We start from the raw sequence: 20976 nt of genomic DNA on the forward strand, positions 1-20976 counted from the left end.
CCCTAGCCTAAATTAATGTGTAAAACGGGTCCAAATTAGAACCTGACGACATAGGCTGTGAAGGTGGGGCAAACACGACATTGAGTTGACAGTATAAATGCGACGACAAAAAAGAACTGGCATTATGTTGTGTAGGTAGATAAAAACAGCCTCAAACAAATTACAAAGACAGCCATTACAACACTATTGTAATCTGCATAAACAGTAGCTGGTTAGATGCAGATGCATCCGCGTGACTTGTTATCAGTGCATTACGACTGTCAACCTCACGACTGAGGCCTTAAACACTCGTACCTAGAATATAAATAGATATTTTAAAACAAAATTACTTAGGGAAGATTGCACTTACGATGTTTACAGTACAGCTTAAAAAGTTAGTAAAGTGATTGAAAATGCAATGATATTTTGTCTTATTATTATCTATCAACTTACGCGCGTGTTATAAACTATGCAAAGTAGACTAAACAGATAAATGAAATGCAGAAATACACGTATAGTTTAACAAAATGTTCCCTTCTTAGATAAATGAATTTGTTAAGTAAAGATATAATTTATCTGCGCTCAATTTTTCACTAAAACTGTTCTTTTGTTATGTTGTTTTGTTTTGTTTTTTGTTGTTGTTAAATATTAAACCTTTATGACATTACTGACATATTTTAAAACTTTAGTCTTAAATCGGTGACAATTTCAGTTTAAATTTTACCTATGTTGTGACAAGTAGGTAACACAATCATTTATGTAATAGTGTGTCCAACTTTAGAGTCCTGAGGTTTGTGAATTCTTTTAAACGGTTTTCTTAGTTCTAAGTTCCGCATCGTGCGTCCTACGTTTTTCGTTTTAAATCTTACAAGTATTTATTATCTCCACATATTTATCAATTATTTTCTACTTTTTAGTGAGTTTAAAAAGTGGCATTTTGTAAAAGTATTTTTATTTATAAATTATTTCCCACTTTTTAGTCCTTAATGTGTAAATATGTTAAATCTTTTTTATGTGGTCTGTACATAACCAAAACCTTATTATCTGTAATCAGATGTTTTATCTTTACTTTGAAATGCTTGTTTTATATTTTAGAATATCTCGGGAGCATAACCCGTGCCTCTTAACCTCTGCTCTTTGAACTGTCAAATTTACAGACAAGCACCCCCATCATGTCATCACTGGTATCATGTCAGGTGAGCATTTACAGCTGACTTAAATTGATATATTTACGTTCTTTAAAAATGTAAACATGGCAAATTTGTAAGCCCATGGGGCTTAGCCCAAGGGAAATATGAAAATAAAATGATATATTATTGCATTCTCCTCCATTTGTGAGCTCATCGGGAAAATAGTTTAAAATTGATTGCAAAATTTGTACCGGACAAGAAAACGAGCTAATAAAAACGTTTTAAAATTGAAACAAATCATCCTGGTGGGCTTTTATAAGACCAATACTGACTAACTTGTACAAATAATCGATTTAAGTAGTAAATGACTCAACTGTTACTCATCGTAAACAAACATAAAGTTACAATGGCCGTGGCAGAGTTAATGTTCCATACAGTGATACGAAGAAGCTAGAACTATAACTACTTCATTGTGATTTTGCTTTACGCAATCACTTAAGGTTTTATTCTTGTGTTGAAAATACCACTCTATATGTGATTTTTTAGCTGTAGATATACGATATTAGTTAATATAGTAGCTGTAATAAAAAAAAAATATAATTGTCTTAGATAAACTCTTAACTGCTTTAACCTCTTTTAACTCTCTTAACTGTATGTACCCACAAAATATTGGTATCGGCGTAAATAAATTCCTCCCTAAATGAGCATTTTCTGCATTAAAAATTGCCCTGAGGATTTTGTCCTTTTGAATTTGTATGTTCCTATGTTAGTTGAATGGGGGTTTTCAACATAGAAAGAGAGGAATTTAACCGTGGCATGGAGTAAAGTGCAAAGAGGTGTTTTGACATTAGTAAAAACTAGGAGTTGATTAAGCCATACTTCACTCGTAAATACTGTAAGCCTGGCCAGCTACTCTGCAATCAATACTAAGTGAAATAGTTAATGATAAAATAGTTGTTAATGACAATCTATCTATTTGCTAAAGCTATTGACTGTTTGATATTGATATGTATTTTACGCTAGTAACTACTGTAAACAAATAATTGTGTTTACACCACACTACTCTATTTTGACGAACTTCCCACGCAAGGATTTAGTCCAGAAAATAGCTGTTTGCCGCCAGCATTGCGTAATACTGTTCTGCAATGAGTTTTGCCGGACACCGATCAGCTGATTATACTGTATTTGCGTGGCAATGAGTGGTTATAAACAAAAATATGACTAGTGATTTTTAGTCCTTTAGTTGGTGGAAATATATAAGGATTTGTACGGATTAAGTAGTATGGCGTAAACTATCGTACGTAATTCGTCCAAAATGTGTGTACCGGACTCGTATAGTAATCCCACGAACGACCACACTCGTCCGGTAAACATTATTTTCAGGACTAGTAACGTAATATAATATTTTAATACCCTCATTGCCACATTCGAGGTGACATCACCAGTCATGAAATGGTTCGGCCACCTCGACCACGACCAATTTGTTTCTTCCGGTAGCGGAACATCCGTAACAGCCTCAACCTCGACCTTGTGTTCGTTGGAGCGTGGTGGCATAAACAAGGCGTGCGAGAGAGTCAACAAATAACGAGAAAAGTGACCGATTGCTCAGCTTACTAGGCGAAAAAGTGACCGATTGCTCAGCTTACTAGGCGAAAAAGTGACCGATTGCTCAGCTTACTAGGCGAAAAAGTGACCGATTGCTCAGCTTACTAGGCGAAAAAGTGACCGATTGCTCAGCTTACTAGGCGAAAAAAGTGACCGATTGCTCAGCTTACTAGGCGAAAAAAGTGACCGATTGCTCAGCTTACTAGGCGAAAAAGTGACCGATTGCTCAGCTTACTAGGCGAAAAAAGTGACCGATTGCTCAGCTGACTAGACGAAAAAAGTGACCGATTGCTCAGCTTACTAGGCGAAAAAGTGACCGATTGCTCAGCTTACTAGGCGAAAAAGTGACCGATTGCTCAGCTTACTAGGCGAAAAAGTGACCGATTGCTCAGCTTACTAGGCGAAAAAGTGACCGATTGCTCAGATTACTAGGTGAAAATGTGACCGATTGCTAGGAAAATCACGCGAAAATGTGTCCAGCTCAGCAAACAATGTGAAAAAGTGACATATTGCTAGAAAACCAAGCGAAAACCTGACCAATTTCACAGCAAACCACGCAAAATTGTGACCGAATGTTCAGCAAACCATGTTAAAATGTGACCAGCTCAGCAAACAACGTAAACGAGTTACCTATTGCTAGAAAACCAAGCGAAAATGTGACCAAATAAATGTATCATGTGACGTTCTGTAGGCAATACAGATGGTTATTGACGTAAGAGTATACGTCACAATATTATTTAACTGTACTGTAATTTGATTTAGTTTCAATTTGAAAGTTTGAACTGAAAAGTTATCCTGCTAACGGACACACACGCACAACACTGATGGTGTTTTGAGCTCTGGGGACATAAAACAATAAAGTAAATCGGTCTCAGGTCTAGATCTTACCATGAAACCTACTGTAACAGCTAACAGCTTTTATGTATATAGGTATCCGCTAAAAAACGCATTCTGCTTTTTTGGTTTATATGGGTACACAATATAGAAATCAAAACTAAACAAGGGTAATTATTTAGGATGTTTTAAATTGAAACAATCTGAGAGAGTGGTTTCCTGAGGTTTTAATTGAGAGATTATCAATAATGACGTCAGAATGGACTCTGATTGACTTCATCAAAAGATTATGGCTATGCGATTTTAATTCAAGCCACTTAACTCATATCTGCCGTACTGCCTACTAGATATAGAAATTAAACATTAACATATTGCGGCTATGTGGTAATGAGAATAACAAATATAGCAATAATAATCATCCTACTAATATTATAAATGAGAAAGTTTGGATGGATGGATGTATGGATGTATGGATGTATGTTTGTGACAAGTGAACGCGAAAAATACTGGTCGGATTGGGCTGAAATTTGGCATGATGGTAGCTCACATTCCCGATTAACATATAGGCATATTCTTATTTCAAAAATCCTTTCGGGCTCCGCCCCAGTGGCTCTGGAGTTTCCCATGTTAACCTTATGAGAAATGAAATTATTGAATCTTAACAGCTGTTTCAATTAAACAAGTTGGTTCTGTTCTGTGATGTTCAATAGCATTAAAGTTACAAAAATTACCAACAGGGTGCAGCACTATTATTTCTTTTACATTTATGACAACAGCTAATTTGCAACCAAAAGGTGAGTGAGCGTAGCGAACGAACTTCAACCTGGAGGCGAGTTAGCGTAGCGAACGAGCTAACCTGAAGGCAAGTGAGCGCAGCGAACGAGCTCCAACCTAAAGGTGAGTGAGCGTAGCGAACGAGCTCCAACCTAAAGGTGAGTGAGCGTAGCGAACAAATTTCAACCAGGACGTGATTGAGCCATGCGAACGAGATAATCTTGAAAATTAAGAAGTTAAACGGGGCAAAGCCCGCGGGTTACAGCTAGTAGCATATAGTTTATACTTGTTCAATAGGAGTTGACATACAAAAATACAATATTTGCATGCACCTTCATCCATCATTGTGGTCAGTACTATCATTGACTATTAAATAAAAAATATACAACCATTTTATTAGAATCAAAATCTCAGCTCGTCAACACAGCGCCCTTTTCTGTCTTGTAAGATGATCAATGTCCAAATGTCAATTCAATTTCAGTTATCAATAGACGGGTGACTTTGGTTGGAAACAGTGTCAATTATCGAGTGGTATTGTTGGTACACCTGGAGATCTCTCATTTGGAGCACACCTGTGTTCACTCAACACAACGTTCGTAACGAAGCGGCTTACACAACCAATGCCACTACATGTGTGTCAATGCGAATCGGATCTTGGTATCACATAAAGTAGCGAAAGAAACACTTCTTACGAATATAGATTATAGATAGATATTTGGATGCATCAAATGTGTGAGCTCGATGTGTATCAGGTGTATTTAATGTAGCCTATGTGAAGTAAATATTTCCGACTTGTATGAACTGTACTCGGATATTCGTAAACGAATTTGTCTGGGATTTTCAAGAAAATATATTGTTTCCAAAGGTTCATTGAGTGGAACAAGCAAAGCTCTGACCCTGATTTTGTTTTACAAATACTACGGCTGAAGCGATCCGCATGATAGTTAGCACATTCATAGTAACCAACCATGGGAAGGTAATCTGAAATGGAACAAATCGCACCACATGGCTTTTCTGTACGTGAATTTAAATTTGTTTATATGGGTTTTATTGGTCACCATGAAATTATTTGCAAGATAACAATAAAAAAAGGTAAACAAAGAGCCGTATGTTAGTAAACAAATCATCTAAACTAGCACACTACAAATACAGAACAAAAGAGAAGAACAATAGGATTAATATCGTTGAGCATAATTTCCTACACAATGATTACCAATTAGGGTGGCCAGAATTAGGCTAATGCACCATTGACTTTAGATGCTCCAAATAGCCATTCTATTTATGTTAATCCAGTAAGTTAATCTAATTAATGTTAAGCCTTATATCATTGACTTTGGATACTGCAAGTAGACTTCTCGTTTATGTGAACCAAATGTACCATTGACTTTGGATACTTTAGAGATCTCTTTCACGAGAAACAGATGAAGTACAAAAAGTAAACAGATGACTTTGGATGCTAAAAGTAGACATCCAATTTACGTTAAACAGATGTAGCATTGACTTTGGAAAAGTATTGTATTAGAATCCGTTCAATATTGCAAGCCTACAACTTGAATTGTACACCTAGTTCATGCTTTAATTGGTTAGAATTAGCTTTATGTCGTACTGTATATAGATTAGTTATTTGTGTAACTAGTGGTGAAAGTGGCACTTTGCTGCACACGATAGCAATGTTTACGCACGAGCCGCAGGCGAGTGCGGAATGATCTCGAGTGCAGCAAAGGCCTTTTTCACTCGTGTTACACATTATATTTTTCCTATAGTCACTATAAAGCATATAAATAATTAGTCTTTCAAACATTATACAACACGTTTTTAGGTTCAGCTGGCAACACAAATGGTGCCCTAGAGAAAGTAGTACCCGCGGTCCGTATCACTCCGCTATTTTTCCTCGGCAAGAAATGTGCTCCGCGTTTTGAGAATATAGTTCCGTATGTTTTTGTAATTTGAAGTGGTTTCCGCGCCTTAAAAAAATGCTTTAAAGGTATTTTTTTGTTTATTAAGATCGTAGGAATGTTTTAAAAACGTTAAAGAAAAGTCCAGTAAGTTCAGAAATACCGAAACTATAAACACGAAATGACAGGTTAATTCGTAGTTATAATAGTCAATCAGCTGCTCATAGTATAATCTATCTATATATTAATAGGCAAGCATGTTTCTTTAAAACCTTTTTTCTCAGCTCGTGTTCATCGTAGGGAAAATCTACGCATACCGTTAGAAAACTATTTTCCTGTAGGTGTGCAGAATCCCTTTATAAATTTAAATAGGCTCAAAGATAAGCACAAAAAATGAGTTTAAAAATTTGAAAATATTAACATGGATCTTATGCGTTGCCATGCTGGTAACGAAAATAACAACGAAATATAAACAGAAAACCAAAACAAATGGAAGAAACTCAAATCACATGTTTTATTTACAGTGTGGGGTGAAAATAGATAAGTGAGTACATTACGTATTTTTGGTCGAGTTTCGACCACTGGACGACCTCTCGTTATCTTTAAGTGTTGCCAACCTATTTCCAAGCGTACACGGATTACTTGCACAATAGAACCACGCTGTTTTGTGTTGTTTCGTATGAATCCTGATGTGCGGCAAAGTATAAACCGTACGACAAAGTATAAACCGTGCGGCAAAGTATAAATATGCAGCAATTAGCAGCTTTCTGTACTATAAGCAGTACAAGGAAACCAACTTTGTCGGCTGACTGTAGGAAAAATATGTTTTCATCCAATGCAATGCTAACAGGTATGTTTGAAAATTTGATTGTAGCAAAAATATATATATTTTTGTAGGACACTAGTCTTTATCTAAATCGGGTTGATTTTTCACGTTACCTAGGAGTTGCGGCATCATTACTAAGATGAAATCTATCGATGATTTGGTGAGATTTGAACCTGGGACTTCAGGAGAAATTAATGAACAGAAAATTATTACTGACTTAATCACCTCCCTCTCTTCATCTGGTTCTCAGGATTTTTTAAATTGTTTGAACAGTCTAATTTCAAGGTTAGCTAACCAGTTCATATTTGTATTAACCCATCTCACACGACGACAACACAGACAAATGGAGAACATCAGATTGGCTAACTGTACAGCTTCAACCACATCGTCCAAGCAAGCTAAGTCTACAAACTATTCGACCTTACGAAATATAGCAGAGGTTCCCCCAAACCTCATGATTGTACGCAGCTTGCTTTGTTGCTTACTACATCGTCTCGACACAGTATCAATGATTAGTTCCAAAAATATCTCCTTAGACTGGAATTACATCATCTTCGGATGAAATACGGCTTAACGAGTGGTTGGGCAGAACAGCCACATCGTGGTCAGTAATTAGGTTCAGCTAGGATGTGCGAGGGAGAGGTCAGGAGGATTAATGTCCTTGAACAGGAATCCGGGTGTCCTTGAACATCCTAGTGACGTCAGGGCCTGGTGTGGAAATGACCGAATTTCTGTCTGGATTCCAAATATCCTCATAATTCTCCTTAGAACGTAAATTTCGTTTTAAAATTTTCATCCACGCTATAGATAACTATACGAATTCTGAGGCTAGTCCTAAAATGGACCTAAAGAGGTAAGATCTTTTATCATGCTAAGCTCTCTAATATTCAGTAGGTCATAACTTTCAAATAAGCAAATTTCTACTTTGCCAACAGTTTTGGACGTGTTGCAAGAGCCAGTTTATTTATTAGATCTATTTATTAAGAGCCTTTTTATTTACTAAGAAAACTGTTACTTTTAACTAGTACTTATGTGCATACAGTGATAAGATATACTGTAACATATTTTTGCAACTTTTATAGATAAGTGTATTTAAATTTGAAGGGGCTTGAGTCCAACATGAGGGGCTTGAGTTCTAAGGGGTTTGATTCGTGATTCACTATTTATTTTTAAACTTTTAACTAGACCTTAATTTTTTTATTGACAGAAATTTTTTATTTGAAACCCATTCTAAATAAGAGAAAGGATTTAGCCAACATCAGCGCACCTCACGTCAATACAGTATTTAATTGTTTCAATAGAATAACATGTGAACTCGTTGTGAGTTTATGCAATGAGGTTTTTCATTCTGATTTCACCTAGTATTTGGTCCATTCATAAATTACTGGTCCTCACCTGTCTAGCATACAGTCTTATAAATAGTACCTATATCAGATTTAACTTTTTACCTTACAGTTTAACAGTATTTCTTGTGACAAAATATCCAGGCAAGGTTCAAAAGTGGTATTTTTAGAACAGCTAAGATCAAATTTGTTAAGAATACGATACAATTTCACGAATTAATTCAAGGGAGCCAGATTTGTTCATTGAAGATATTTAAGTGCTGAAAATAACAGTCAAGAAATACTTGTGTTTACTGTGTTTTTAAAACTAGTGTTTAGCATCAAACTAGTTTTAATGTATAGAATGTACCAATAATATAGATAATGTACAATATAGACCGAGAGAATTGGCGACAACGTGTTGGCGGGACCAAGTAGCTTGGGTACAATTGGCCATGGCAGTAAGTTAGTAAGTAAAGTAATATTTAACAAAACCTCCTAAGAATAAAACTATTCAAGTTGAAACTGTGAGCGTCTGTAGGGCAAAACACAAATAGTGACTACAAGAAAACTGCTTTGTGGGGAAATATGCAAGATATAATTCTATGGAATTACACACCCATGTTTTATGTACAGTCGATGTGAGAAACCGCTTTGTTCAGTCAACTAAACAAAAGTCTAGTTCTCACAAACTCTAAGTACTGTTTGCATGCCGAATAAATGTTCAAGTTACACGTTTTTTACTTATATACAAATTTTATACTGATCTTCGTTTTTCGAAGGGCTGTTAACGATTTTAAAGAGAATGTTAAACGTTAATTAAGATACCATTTGTGCGAATTGCAGAGAAGAGAGAAGAGAAAATTAAATTTAACACGAAATAAAATTATAGCCATTCAATTTAGAAAGGAAGAGCCTTCTTCTTTGGATGGGCCACTGTATGTCATTTTAATGGTCACTTCAATCAATAAGTCATGTTTGTGTAAACTAGCTTATATTACTATCAAACTACAGACTTGTGATAAAACTATAACTGTTCTAGTAGTTAAACTATAGTGTTAGTTTAATTGAAAACATCTCATTTTAACAATAGGTTTCTAAAGGTAAATACATGTTTTACTGTTTAAGGGATCATTAAATCTTATCTGAAGTTGAAAAACGTGCCGTCGTACCCTCAGGGTTGGCATTATAAAACAAGCTGCCTTCCAACTGTAAATATAACCTAAAACATTTACTTCTCACATCATAATTATGTCTTTTACAAAAATCCCTGACTAGACTTATATACTTTATAATTATGTAGTTTATTAATTATTATATGGTTTACAAACAGAACTACAAAATGAAAGACCGTAGAAAATGAAAGTGGGCTGCTTATGAAAGTTTAATTACTTGACCTTTCACTAAATAATAGTTATTATTTGTTGTAAGTAATTGTGTGTAATTGTGTTGTGTCAAGTAATTGTTTTTTTACTTAATCAGCTGTAACAGAAATCTACTTATTTTTCTTGTAAGTAAATACAGAATTGGCTCTATAATCGTTAATGATTGCAGACCTACTCACCCGTTCGACCCCCGAGTTTCGAGACTTAACAATTCGAAAGTGATTTAGACCCCCGCTGGGATAATTGGTCGTACTACAATAAGGTCTTTAATCCAAACCAAAATTAGATTAGAAACTGCACAGCTTTCACTCGTTAGAAGAGGATCGCCTGTCTTTTTGAAAGAGGTTTGCAAATTGAATAGCATGGTCATCTGTTTAAACAATTCTTTCAACCCCCAGTTATGGAAAAGGCTCGCAGTGCTTAGGACATTTAAAAACCAATTGTTAGAATCTTGATGGTGAGAAAAAAAATATCTATAGGTTTAGCTAAGAGTGGGTGCTAGCAAAAAAAAAAACAGTTCATTTCGAAAAAATAATAGTATGTCTAAAGGTTATGTTCATACAAATAAACAAGTTTTAATTGAGTTTCTTATTTTAAACGCAATATTGTGATTGCATTTCAAAAAAATTACTATCTCTATCGTAAGTGTTAAGTTTAATTTAGATTAGTTGTTTTAGACGTCTAATAAATGAGAAAAATGCTAACGGATTGAATGTAGAACATAAAAAACCCCTAAAACGATTAAGCTTACGACAATAATTAGAAGTGTAAATAATTTTAAAAGCTGAAAAATAAACATTATTGTATCAGTGACTACACTCAGTTAAAGTTGCTGTGTTGTATATGTCATGCCATAAACTAAACCTTGCTAAGCAAACTACCAATTTACACGGTACAAGACGATAGTCATGGAAAATTACTGTATCAATATTAAACTGATAACAACCTTAGATATGCAGATAGTGCACTTACAGCTATAGGTCCTGTAGACATTTTTTTCAAACTAAAATACTACTAGATAATTTAATTTACGCGTTGATGAATTATTATAAAAGAGGTTTCACCTGTCCAAAAATGTAAAATATGGATTTACATTTTTAACGTTACATTCAAAGTTACAATGCTACAAATCATTAAAAAATCTTAATCTTTAGGTAAATTGATTCTTTGTAGGTTAGTTGCAGCACGTAAACAATCGATAAACGAACTACTCATTGTGAAAAACAGACCCCAACATAACCCGGGCAAACACTTACTGCTGATTGAAATGATGGATCCCCTCGGTTTTTTGGGGAATATTGATGTGTCCTGGAATAAAAACGGGGCCGAACATCGCCGACTATGTCCCGTGTACAACCCGTCAGTTGTCATCTTGAAGAAACCGCACAAACCCAACTAACTAGACACAACTCCCGCACTGCCTTACAGCGCGGCGCGATGACTGCTACTGGTAGAGGTTAGGTTAGGTTTATCTAACTCATCTCGCACCACTGACTGAATCATCTGCATCTGCTTGTGTGTGTGCGTGTGTGTGTGTGCAACTCTGCAATGTCTGAGTATGTCATCTGCCAACACTACATAACATTAGCTGGGTAATAACTAATTACGCTAGTTAAGTGTCGTTAGATATTGCACTACGGTGTGCTGCAGTATTATGGAAAATATAATAACTCATTGGGATATATTTCTACATCCTTTTTCTCTTGATTGAAACTTTGTTTTGTTTTAATATTTATTTATACTCTTACATATAACCATCGTACAATTGGCTTTTTTGTCTGATATGAAAGCGTGCATTATTTCAGAATCGTTAATTTATGTGCTGGATAAAAAATATTAAATACAAGTAATACAGTTGTTCCCAGAACACATTACTTTCAAAAAGTTTGACAAACATGTCTTACAATAGTTATTTGTGTAACTAGTGGGCAAAAAGGCACTTTGATGCACACAAGAGATGTTTACGCACGAGCCGTAGGCAAGTGTGGGAAGTTTCTCGAGTGCAGATAAGGCAGTTTGCACTCTTGTTACACATTATATTTTTCCTACAGTTACTATAAAGCATATAAATAATTAGTCTTTCAAACACTGTACAACACGTTTTTAGGTTAGGTTTAATCCAAACATTGAACGAAATGGGAAACTCTGCACCAGCTGATCGTAGTCGTAGTTGTAATATCTTTAAGTGTTGCCAACTTATTTTCAACGTACACGGATTACGTGAATAATGAAAGCACGCTGTTTTGTGTTGTTTGGTTGGAATACTGGAAATAATGTATGTTTGTACAGAAATATAAATTTTTCCATATAAACGTGACCTCTTTTTATGTGAACGCTACGAGTGTGGTATTTAAGGCAGTTTCCAATTATAAAAAATAGCCTTTTTTATCGAAAATCTGAGGAATTTTGATTTCCAAAACTACTTTTAAAAATGTTGACGATGCTAAAAAAATATGATTAGTAAATATTGATTAGAATAAGGCCTATTTATGAGGACAAAACTTTTAATGCTTTATGAAATTCAAAAATGTGTGTATTTAAATTTACACAGTTTCTTTGCTTCTACACCTCTAAAAATTATTTTATTGACAAATTGGTGTAGTATTTCAATGTATACTTATCTACATCAAGTATACTTTAGTAGATTTTAAAATTAAAAATTATTTGTTTACCTCTGTTTTTAAATTTTTTTATTTGATGAATTAGCTGTTAAAAACTACTTAGTTTTCTCATAGCGTCAGTTGATCATATCATGTTTATTGGTCCTTGTAAAGGAATTGTCAGGAAAATAAAAATATATAATTACATTGTCTACGAGTAGGACAATCCTACAAACAAATAATGTAGGTTTATAAATCATGGTTATAAATCTTCTGTACAGTATACATCGTTATACATGAATTGCAAAATTAGGAATATACTCCTAAACCTTGCATGAAAAAAATAAGTGAAAAGAAAAAAAATATGTTGCTAGAAAATGAACCCTGGAAATTCGAAAGCCATTGGGGTGAACTACTTAGAACAAATTTTCTTCCATTCCATAAAGGTACAGCTAGAAAGGGCCTTGAGTATGAAAATTCCCAAAAAGAGTTTTAAAATACGAGTAAACATCGGAGAAGGAACAGTTTTATAAATCTTTAGCAAGTCCAAAAGGGGTTAAGAAATGCGTTACACATGCGTCTACCATTTTATACCAAGACCAATTACTATTGCTGAAATATTTCAATCTTCCTACTAGGCGTAGACACAGCACAAGTTACACGTTGGTCGAATGTTCAACAGAATCATCAGTAGATTTCGCCCGGTCGCGGAACGTCAAGCCCCTTATCAGCTTGTGTACTCTTGTTATCAGTCGTGCAAGTCATTAACAGTCACTACACGACTCGTTGAGTCTGTACCATCTCAACGCGAAACATTCAATTTGTTATTGTTGAATACCACAAAGTTGAGTTGTAAAAGTACCATCTAATATCGAAACTTACCAAACAACAGCTTAGCTAAAATACCCCCGCCGCAGCAAACCTGCTGACTAAGCGAATTTCCATTTGTCTTAATTGATTTTCAATTAAATATATTTTAATAACATTAGGTTTAACCAGTACCTAGGTTTGCTGCTATAAGGAAACTAATAAAGTGTGTTTTTTTGTAAAATATTGATAGCTTAGTACAAAATAAATAAATTTGATCAAAATACAAAATATATCCATAAACAAGCAAACTACGACATTTGACAATATTCTCCATAAGAATAACATGGGAATTTTAAATTTACAATTTTTTTAATTTTCTCCGTTACTATTAACCGAACAAAAATACTTTTATATACTAAATTAATTGTTTTTTTAAACTCTTTAAAAAGGTCTAAAGAGAAATTGGGAAATTTTGTGTTTTGAGGGTCAAAAGTGAGAAAAACCAATTTTTACCCCATAAAACCCCCTGTAAAGCCCCGTTCCCATGGTCTGATCATGCTGGTTCGCAAACTCATTCAAGTTTATCCATTTATTTTAAGGAAACGATTGTTTCGTAGTTGTTTTGTGTTATTTTTTTTAGCAAATTACTATCCATAGGCAAGTAGCTATTACCGTAGGTGGTACGGTAAGACCCAGACCCGGGACTGATTTACTTTTCCATGTTGATGTTCCTAGAGAACAAAAACACTATTAGCTCAAATTTCTATATACACGTCCGCGAATGCCTTAACTAGAGTAATTGTTGTACAATTTTGATGACATTTTGCTTGAAGATGTATGGCGGGATAAACTTGAATGAGTTCGCGAACCAGTACGATCAGACCATGGTAACTGAGTTTTGTGGGAGGTTTAATGGGGTAGAAATTGGGTTTTCTCATTATTGGCCCTAAAAACATAACATTTCACAGTTTCTGTTCTAATAATTTTAAAGAGCTTAAACACAGCTAGTACATTGAAGTGTTTTTGTACGGTTATTGGTTAAGGAGAAATTAAAAAGTGCAAATTTAAAATTTCCCATCTTATAGAGCATTTCATTTCAGATCATCCTGCTCCCAAGATTTAATCTGTTTGAATTAAAATCAGTTGAAGTAAAAACAGTTAACTTTATCTAGTCGAACATATTTTAACCACTAAACATCAGGTTTGTTGGGTTATTGTGGAGCGTATGTTGCCCTACATCTTCATAGTCAAGTTTCATAAACACACATTAATTCTCTGCACGCAGTCATCTGTACTGGGTCGTGGTTTTACATAAATATTCAGAAAACTCAACCTTGTATACAATGATTGACGCATTTAATTGTTCATTTCCTCTTGGATCATAAATGTACTATAAAGAAAATACTAATCGTAGGAACCACTAGGAAATTAACTGTCGCTGTAGCTTTGATTTTTATTATTTCTAGATGTTTTAGCTATTGGTAAGCGTACAAGTAATCATCATTCAGTAGGGTTTTAACTTTGGGTAATGTATATTTTTAACATCCTAGAAGGACGCTACGTTCTGGCCCCAAACCACTTCCTTTGCCTGGAGTGTCGTGATATTTTCAAATTGCTAAAAACTTTTACAATTGGCCGGATTTGAACCCAGTGCCTTGGGAACCATAGCCCAGCACTCAATTGAACACCTTGCTCCCCATATTTTAATATTTAGAAAATGTTTTCTTGAATATCTCATTGAATTTAAGGCATCGGGGCTCGCTTAGGAATTTTATACAAGGAATGTCGCTACTGAAGATGCCTAAAAAATTTTCCCAATACAAATTTAATTTTTTTCTTGACGTTTTGTGAACAATAGATCCAACAATCTGAAAAGTTAATATCTGAAAAGTATAAAAATATGTTTTATGCTTGGCAAAAATATATCATTCATTGTTAGTTTGTAATTTTCTACTGGTTTATATTCTTTTTGTATAAGGAATAAGGGATGTAAAGGCCTAAACAATATGGTTTAAAATTTTATGTGCAAACTGTATTTTCATATATTGTTATATTTAGCCTATCTCCCTTCTCTTTGTCCTAACCATAAACATTTTATGATAGAGCAATCCGAATCAGAGTCCAAACATGATTTTAAAATGTGTTTCTTGACCCAAAACAACCATTTAAAACTGCGATGGTGACCTACTTAACTTGTTTGTGTCCTTCAGCGGTATGCATAATAAAAATATCTTTAAAGAAAACTTGGAAGCGTCTGAGAATTTCGAAAGTGGTCTTAAAGCTAAACGATGACAGGCTGGTTAAACTGGTTTTCCCCTCCTTGAAGTTACGTCACGACGAATAATTAGTAAAATACGCCAAAATAATGTTAATTTGTTATTAGATTTGTCATAAACCTTGTCGCATGGTTTGCAGAATTGTATTACAGAAAATTATAATATGATATTGATACAATAATTTACTTTTGAGATTACATGATATGTGCCTATTGATACAATTTACTTTGGGATTACATGATATTGATACAATTTACCTTTGAGATGTATTATTATAGCTTTCTAGCCATATAAAAACAAATTTTTAATTAAAGGCTGCATAATTAAATCTACTTGTAATTAAAATGCAATATATAAGCCTTATCCTCAATTTGCTGAATGGCATACTTCATCGGTTATAATATGCAATATGTAGTATCAAATGTTTGGACCAATCATAATGAAATACGTTTTCCAGGTATTTTTTATGACCTATCTAGAAACGTACTCTAAATATAAATAAAACATGCTAGTCTCCGACTGTGCCTGATGACTAGTGTGATTGGTGGAAAGGGAAAACCAACACATTTTACTTGACATTTAACCTGCTGTACATAAAAGTTTCATATACTTATATACCACTTTGACATTTTTACTGAAGGATTTGTTTTAAACTTTGAAAATTCTGAGCATTAAGTAGAAAATGGCTACGAAAATTCTAACTATTTGTTTTAGATTGAAGTTTATATTGCGAAGCTCATGGGAAGCTACTACTTTAATTTACATTAGTAGTTAAGATATAATTTGAATTCAATTAAGAATATAAGCATTAATGGAAACTTTCGCTAACCCTTCATGTCTTTAGTTTACATACTTGGACGTCTACCACATTTTAATAACATCAACATCCGGTAAGAAAATATTGCGTGTTTCACGATTTCATTGTTAGTTTTATTCAAAGATTACATTGACAGTGCGTTTAAAAATGCAGCAGCAATTTTAATTACCATAATCAGTTACAACAACCTATAGTTAGCTAAGTGTTGACATAAATTACACCCAGCCTGTAGTAGTTAAATATTTACTCTCATATTAATGAATCGTGGCGAGTTCTAGGCAGAACGAAACCTTTGTCTTGAAGTTCTGTGTTCAAATTCCGCCAATCACAAAAGTGTATTTTGACCAGGTGATAATTTGGTGTCACGTGGGGAATGAGATCATCTCACAGTAAACAAAATGGACACGTACCCTTCTCTGTGTTGGATACCTCTGTTAGCCTACCACAGGAAAGTTGGATGTTAGCCTTATAACCTTATGAAATATTATATGACTTACAGAGTACCCGTCCTTCGCACGGGATTGGCTTATAAGTATGAAATGCTTATTGAAGTTATATTCAAGCTTTGCGTTTGCAATGGGGGAGGACACAATTTGAGAAAATTTGATTCTTTTAATTTACGGAAGCTATAGAACACATACACCATAGCCATAATGCTCTACCACTACACCTAAACAAAAAAAGTAAATGATCGAATATTCACACAATATTGAAACATTATTTATAAAAACATAAACTTGTAAACAATCCTACTTTTACAGTTCTCATTGTGCATCACAGTTTTTTGTTGCGGCTTGGTTAAAATTAGCTATGTTTTCATAAATGAAAAAAAATAATAGTGCTGCACCCTGTTGGTGAACCTTATAACTTTTAATAATATTGAATATCATAGAACAACTTGTGTAATTGAAACAGCTGACAGAATTCTTTAATCCCTTTAAATATGAATACTCATAAGGTTAACATGGGAAACTCCAGAGCCACTGGGGCGAAGCCCGAAAGGATTTTTTAGATAAGAATATGCCTATATGTTAATCGGGAATGTAAGCTATCATCATGCCAAATTTCAGCCCAATCCGTCGAGTAGTTAATGCGTGATTGAACTTCAAACAAACAAACAAACACAAAAACTTTCACATTTATAATATTAGTAAGATTATTATTACCAAAACATATAAATAAGATGGTATTCAGATAAGCTTATAATATCATATTCCTTGGTATTCGTTGTTATGAAAAATTTTAAGAATGCAATACTTAGAAAACTATGACATTTTAAAAGTTAGGTTGAATTTTTTAACTTATTAAGATTGTTTTTAAAGGTACCCCCCCCCCCTGCATTCAGAGTATATAGTAGAGCAACGGATCATTCATTGTTCAACTCAACAATTTAAAATTAATTTTCAAAACTTTTAAATTTTCAAATTTTAGGCAGTTAAAATTAATCTCAGTCTTTGTCACACAAGGTGAGTGTGGCACTGATGTAAATGTGATGTGACAAGATCTGCATGTGATCCGTGGCAAACAGCGAGTGTCCTTGCGGACGAAACATTTGTACAGTGATAACACGTATCAGCTTACGTAACTAAATTCAGCTCTTCGTGCTGTTAATTGAAAATACAGAAAGAAGGGGAAGATTCGGAGAGGGATTCTCGTGATGATGAAACGCCAATCAGAGAAAAGAATAAACCTATAATCAACTTATTATTTTTATTCCTACGTATTCTTGTAGTAGTAGTAATAAATGTTGCACCCAAATACAATCTATAAAATGTATCTTACAATGTTTCTATATCAATAGGCAAATGCTTTAAATATCCGAGCTGTGCGTTGCTACAAAAGGGGAAGAATGATAAAGTCATGATAACCTTACGTTGGTTAATTTGAAATGACGAAAACAGAAGTTTGAATATTATAAGTATGAAGTCCATTCAGCTTCGACTAAGCAAGGGTTAAATTTATTGCAATAATAAAACAAAGATAAACAGAAAACAACAGTGAATCTACAATAGTTTCAAGAAAATTATACAGGACAGTAAACATATAAACGAACATTTATTAAACTATGGGACACAACATCCAAACATGGTTGTATGTTTTTGTTTTTTAACGTGTATGCATCAGAAACCTGCCTTGACCCATGCGTTGGGTGTTATACTTTAGAGTTTGAGACATAAATCTTTAGAAACTTTTACTATAACTTTTGAATTGTAAGTTGCCTCTGTAATTCTAGGTGAAACTCAGAAGGAACAGAAATTAACTTATCTCAAAACAAATAGCGGTTTTATTGTTCTTATCTAGACAGATTTGCTACTGTTTTGGCCTTACCATCACTTTGTACTTACTAAAAAAATATGACTTAGTTCGGTCGTGAAATGTACTTCTTAAGATTTACCCACTAACACATGTTAAGAGGAAGCAATCATGAGGTTATCTTAAAAATGGATTTAGCTTGATTTTACCTATAACTGTATGGTTTTGTAAACTATCGTTCCAAGGAAAAGTCATTGATCATAATTGAACAAAAGGTTGGTGTAGGAAAAATATTTACAATTTTGACTGATGTTTTGAAATTGTTCTGGTATAGTAAAATCGAATATATATTGTTATAAATCCTGAGTATCAAACAGCTATTACAACATTATTAGATGAATGTATAACTGCCTGTAAAATTTATCTTTCTTAAAATATACAATTTGAAAACAATTTTCTAACAAAAAATGGGTTGCTTATTTTACTGATTAAATTCTTTATTTGTAAAAATACTGTAAATTAAAATGTAACAAAATTGTGCATTATCTTGCCGACAAAATGAAACATTTAACTTGATGAGAATCACTAGCGTTTGATTTCAAATCTGACACAATTTTCGTTGATGATAAAAAAATACGTGTTGTATTAGTTAGGAAGGATGTTAAATTGAAATTTTAGAATATTATAACTATTGTGATCCTATTGAAATCATACTAAAATCAGGATATCGTATCCTACTATGGTTGATAGCTAAAATATATATTCAATTTCTAAATGTTGGTTGTGAATAACATCTATATAAATATTTAAAAAGTGTTCCTTCACTTTTCTTGTAATAGAACGAAACACTTTATTGTTTTGTTATATACTCGTCCCAGTCCCAAACTTTAATTTGTATAAACTCTTAGATATGAGTTTGAGATTTGCTAGTCAATAATTAAATTACAGAATGTTTCAGAATCATTTAAATTAGGCTATATTGTATATTTTAAAAATAACGCAATTCAAGACGTATGACATAATTATAAAATCTTAAAGCTTCACAAACATATCTATTTCGCAACGATAAATTTGGAAACCGCAATAAACATCCCTCATATTTTGACCACGATAGCTTTTAAGTCAAACGGAGTAGAAGTTAATGAGCCTTTAATTATTGTTCAAAGATACTGTCAACAAACGTGTAGTTATAATATACTCAATAATTTCTTCAAGTTACATACATTTATCATTTACATACATAAGATGATGAAGGATATAAAACAATATACATAGGTTTGATGTATTTATTTACATCGTGCTATTTTTTACCAGACCAATTTTTTAGCTCCAGAAAATAGTAAAAAAATAATAATTAAAACGCTGATGTTCTCCCTGTAATTTAACTGATGGGCTATTTTATGCTAACTAGTGTACATGTTGCTCGAAATCGAGCAATTGCAAAGAAGTACAGGAGCTATCTATAAACAAATGACTTGTTTAAAAACTAATAACATTCATAATTTCCGATTTTGTTTTTAAGAGTCGACTAAAAGATTATTAACTAATGGAAATACTCACAATTTACATAACAGTCCTATTCCAGTTTAAAGGGTTAAATTTTAACTATCAAACTGCCCATGGACGGGAAATGGTAAGCTTACAATTTAAGTCAACGTAAAAAGGCTGTCGGCTTTTATAATGTACCGTACCTAATTTATTTAGCCAATTTGTAGACAATAAGGTGTAGGCTACTTTAAACTCTACAGAACAGAGTTAGGCCAAATCTGGCAGAACTCTGAAATGGTGTTATTTATCATAAGCATACTCATATGCCAAATCATTAAAATAAAATTCAATTATGAATAGCTTATATCATTAAACCCCAACCAACATCCAAAACTATACCCATTTTTAATACAACATAGATAATTTGCACATTGACTGTTTACAATTAACAAGTTTCATAATCATTTAAATAGATTTATAATAAACTAGCTGTAACCCGCGGGCTTTGCCCCGTTTAACTTCTTAATTTTCAAGATTATCTCGTTCGCATGGCTCAATCACGTCCTGGTTGATGTTTGTTCGCTACGCTCACTCATCTTTAGGTTGGAGCTCGTTCGCTCCGCTCACTCACCTTTAGGTTGGAGCTCGTTCGCTGCGCTCACTTGCCTTCAGGTTAGCTCGTTCGCTACGCTAACTCGCCTCCAGGTTGAAGTTCGTTCGCTACGCTCACTCACCTTTTGGTTGCAAATTAGCTGTTGTCATAAATGTAAAAGAAATAATAGTGCTGCACCCTGTTGGTAATCCTTGTAACTTTAATGCTATTGAACATCATAGAACAGAACCAACTTGTTTAATTGAAACAGCTGTTAAGATTCTATAATTCCATTTCTCATAAGGTTAACATGGGAAACTCCAGAGCCACTGGGGCGGAGCCCGAAAGGATTTTTGAAATAAGAATATACCTATATGTTAATCGGGAATG

At 33.8% G+C, this 20976-nt stretch overlaps 1 protein-coding gene across 5 annotated transcripts in view; it reads right to left on the minus strand.

Moving 5' to 3' along the window:
- The window catches only part of LOC128994477 (UNC93-like protein), a 166273-nt gene that overhangs the window by 94920 nt on the left and 50377 nt on the right, over positions 1–20976 (minus strand). Inside the window, exon 1 of one of the 5 annotated variants that reach the window (XM_054419054.1) lies at positions 11007–11178. The exons of the other annotated variants lie outside the window; for them this stretch is intronic. Coding sequence (XP_054275029.1) covers positions 11007–11121 — 115 coding nt within the window. The 5' untranslated portion in view covers positions 11122–11178. Of the gene's footprint in view, positions 1–11006; positions 11179–20976 lie in introns of those variants that run through there. 5 annotated transcript variants of the gene reach the window in all.

Source organism: Macrosteles quadrilineatus, unplaced genomic scaffold, assembly GCF_028750875.1.
Source record: "Macrosteles quadrilineatus isolate MER2022 unplaced genomic scaffold, UCM_ALF_1.0 Scaffold_5__1_contigs__length_97177068, whole genome shotgun sequence".
Taxonomy (NCBI): Eukaryota; Metazoa; Arthropoda; class Insecta; order Hemiptera; family Cicadellidae; genus Macrosteles; species Macrosteles quadrilineatus.